At 34.8% G+C, this 4,083-nt stretch overlaps 1 protein-coding gene across 1 annotated transcript; it reads left to right on the forward strand.

Annotated features, from left to right (window-relative positions):
- On the forward strand, positions 1 to 3,224 carry LOC148193532 (putative serine/threonine-protein kinase PBL15). Its single transcript, XM_088098635.1, has 5 exons — positions 1 to 465; positions 1,311 to 1,446; positions 1,822 to 1,955; positions 2,067 to 2,190; positions 2,654 to 3,224. Exons 1-5 carry the CDS (start codon positions 49 to 51, stop codon positions 3,100 to 3,102), a joined length of 1,260 nt encoding a protein of 419 aa, XP_087954761.1. The 5' UTR covers positions 1 to 48; the 3' UTR covers positions 3,103 to 3,224.
- Positions 3,225 to 4,083: the final 859 nt, after the last annotated feature.

Raw genomic sequence — 4,083 nt, forward strand, 5'->3', positions numbered from 1 at the left:
ATTTTGCAGAACATCAGAATTCTTTCTCACAAGACCTTAACTTAGGAAATGAAGGAACCATCAAAGGCATGGAGACCCTTCACTGCAAATTGCTGCTCCACAGAGGACCAAACCGTGTTCAAGAACTTCAGCAGGTGCAAGCCTTCACGTTCTGACTTGTCAAAGAACATTGCTCCTTTGCCATCGTTCAGGAGGCTCTCCTTCTCTGATCTCAGTCGTTCCTCGTCTGTGCGAATCAATGAGGATCTTGCACAGTCTTTTGGGTCGGATTTGTTTGATTTTCAGCTGAGTGAGCTGCGTGCCATAACTCAGAATTTCAGCAGCAACTTCTTGCTGGGAGAAGGAGGGTTTGGAACTGTGCATAAGGGCTACGTAGATGATAATCTCAGGCTTGGTTTGAAGGCACAACCTGTTGCTGTCAAGCTTCTTGACATTGAAGGCTTGCAAGGACACCGTGAATGGCTGGTGAGTATCACATTTATTCTTCATTAACTATTATATTATGTTTTTACAGGAATTCTTTTCCCTCTTAAACTTAATTCATTACTATCCTTAACCTATTCTAAAAATGAATTAATAAAGTTCATTACTAAATCATATTTAACCCACCACTATTATATAATTATCTTAAACACCATTCTTCAATTACAAGTTTATTTTTTAGTGGTGTTTCATCTTTTCTTTCACCAGATTCAATTTGAATATTAACTCGCTTGAGGAAAAAAGAAACCTTTAATATATTCATGTAATTAAATTTACTAGTCATTATCAGGGTCGTTTAATTTTGGTGGTGTAGTTGTTGGAATCAGAATCTTGGCTATTTATTTTTAGGAATGAGTGTGATGCAACTAGTGGGAGTTGACTAAACCCATCATCAACTCATTTGATTGGGCATCCAAAGAGAAAAGTCAGGGAATTTTATACTAGCTTACAAGACTTTAGCATTGTCCTGCACTATTATTATATCATTTTTGTGTTCATATTTTATTATTTTGATTCTTGAAGGATGGATGCAAGTCAATCGCTTATAGTACAAGAAAAGTTAAATAAATTAGTATATATACTGTAATGTATAATAGTCTGCAATGACCTTTATTTATTATATCTGAGAGAAACTAGAGTAAAGAAACAAGGATGATCCTATTAGATGTCATAAATGCATGGGACAATTTTATTATGTTCTTTGTTTTTATTTTTAATTTATCAAATTTCCATCAATAGTGAAAAGAAATGAACTGTTTTGTACTTATTTTTATATTGAAATTTGGGGAATGAACCACGTATAAATGAATAATTGCATTGGATTGCAGGCAGAAGTGATTTTTCTTGGGCAGCTAAGACACCCCAATTTGGTTAAGTTGATTGGGTATTGTTGTGAAGATGAAGAACGATTACTTGTCTATGAATTCATGCCACGAGGAAGTTTGGAGAATCACCTCTTCAGAAGTATGCATCAAAATCCTTGTACATTTTTAACTTGTTTGATTTTCACTTGTTACTATTTTCTGTGTTCTAAAACAGTTTACTTGGCAAACAATTTATCATCCAAATTCTGTTAAATTATGAAAATTGTTTCCAATGCAAGTATTTAAAAAACAAAACTACAGAAACAACTGGGAGATGTTTTTTAATCTCTTCAAGTCCTCTCTGTTCTTATGCCGAAGAGACAAATTCTTAGAAAACAGAAATGTGTTCATTTCATATGACACAATACTTGCAATAGTGTTGAGGTAACAAAGAAATTTGAGAAAGTAGAAATTTGTTTCTGAAAACATTAAACAAACAATGAGTTACTCAGTTACTCAGTGCATGTAATTGCAGGGCTAACATCAATTCCATGGGGGACAAGATTAAAAATTGCAATAGGAGCTGCTAAAGGCCTTTCCTTCTTGCATGGAGCTGAGAAGCCAGTCATTTATAGAGACTTCAAGACTTCCAATGTTTTGCTTGATTCAGTACGTGATCAACTACCGATCATTCTCTTTGTTATTGATTAAAACTGTAAAATAACACAACAAACTAAATCCAATGAGTTTTTATGCATCATCTGCTTCTGTTTAAAATAGGAGTTCACAGCAAAATTGTCAGATTTTGGACTTGCTAAAATGGGGCCAGAGGGATCCAACACACATGTTTCAACCAGAGTAATGGGCACTTATGGATATGCAGCACCAGAATACATCTCAACAGGTAGGACTAATAAATCTAATCTGTACCTATTTTCTGGCATGCTTATTACTTCCATAAGGAGGAAAAAAAAGGAATTCAACTAATAACTGCTTTCAATTGGGGATAAATTATTATATGATTTACAATCATGACCAATCTCCACATGGCATGTTGATAATTCTTTTTGGAAAATTGAAAATGTTTGGCACTTAAAAATCTGTGGGATAAATCAGTCCTATTACATGTTCATTATTTTTAAGAAAATTAGTTTTAAGATGAGGTTTGCATACACTTTTATATTGTTTACCTCTAATCGATGTAGAATCTCCAACAATTCTTTACATAGTTTGACATTTACTTTTTGTTGATGAGAACTAAGTTTCATGTGGAGATTGGTCAAACTATGTGGAACCAACCATGTAATAGTTTATTATCAAATTTGGTATGTTTTGCAGATTTTAATGTAACATATGATTATTTACAGGGCATTTAACAACCAAAAGTGATGTCTACAGCTTTGGGGTAGTCCTGCTAGAACTGCTGACAGGAAGAAGAGCAACGGACAAAACAAGACCAAAGACTGAGCAAAACCTTGTGGATTGGTCAAAACCTTACTTGAGTAGCAGTAGGAGGTTGAGGTACATTGTCGATCCAAGGCTTGCAGGCCAATATTCTGTGAAGGGTGCAAAGGAAATTGCCCGTTTGGCATTGCAATGCATAAGTTTGAATCCTAAAGACAGACCAAGAATGCCAATGATTGTTGAAACTCTTGAAGGCTTACAACAGTACAAGGACATGGCTGTTACCAGCGGACACTGGCCAGTGTCACAAAAATCTACTAGGAATAAAGTCTCCAACAATAAGACGAATGTCAACACTAGAGCCGGTGCAAACCACAAGCAACCATCACCAGTTCTGAGCAAAAAAACTTGATTGCTACCTTTTAGAAGATTGCTTTTTAATGAAGTATCATGTGGTGTAAGAGTAATTATCAAGCCACCCTATATATATGTAATTAAATGTATAAAACATAAATGCAATATATATTGAGTGTAGATTGAAATCTTCCTTTGACAGTTCAGATTTCTTCTCGCCCATCACAATGAATATCAGCTAGCTTTTTAAATCAACAGACAACATAACTAATTTCTTCAAGTCAAAGCTTTTCCATGTGATTTACAGATCAAGGGAGATTCCAAGAGCATGTAAATGTTATATACTCAATGTTATATGCAATGCTTGAGAAGAAGAATCACCAAGCCAGAAAGACGAGTAAATTTTCAAATGTTTTAGGACTGGACAAATCCTACAATTACGTCACAGATTTGACTAGCATTAATATATTCCAAAATTGGAGAGAAGGGACCAAATTATGTACGCAAATTGCAATAACCCCATCAGGCTCAGCGGCTCTCCAGGAAGCACATGTCACAAATCTAATATAAAAATAGGCTTCTTTACAGAGTTGATAGAGTGATAATGATAGAAAGTTAAAATGATCATGATAATTATAAGCGTGTAACAACTTCTATGACACAGGATCCACCCCACTTTTTTACTAGGATATGCTATTCAAGTGATGTAGAAAAAATAATGTGTGAATTTCTTAAGCTAGCTACTCTGCTTCAGTTTGTTTGGCATCAGAACATGAAAAGTTCTAAATTACAATAAGAACACGTTGTAAATTTATAATTAATCACAAGTTGTGGTTTCCTTCTTTCTACATAAGATAAAACTTAACCAGGAATTCAGCATGTTAATAATGACTCTAAATTTCTCTCAAGTCCATTCTGGCATGAGTGTGGATGTTAAATAAGGTTCCTGATTCGGAAACCTACGAAACCTCGGCCACATGAATCCCCTTTTTTCCCTCTAAAGGGGCGTGAGAAATGCAATTAAAGTAAAATCTAACTA

This window comes from Vigna umbellata, chromosome 9 (genome assembly GCF_029865625.1).
Source record: "Vigna umbellata cultivar VRB3 chromosome 9, Vumbellata_1.0, whole genome shotgun sequence".
Taxonomy (NCBI): domain Eukaryota; kingdom Viridiplantae; phylum Streptophyta; class Magnoliopsida; order Fabales; family Fabaceae; genus Vigna; species Vigna umbellata.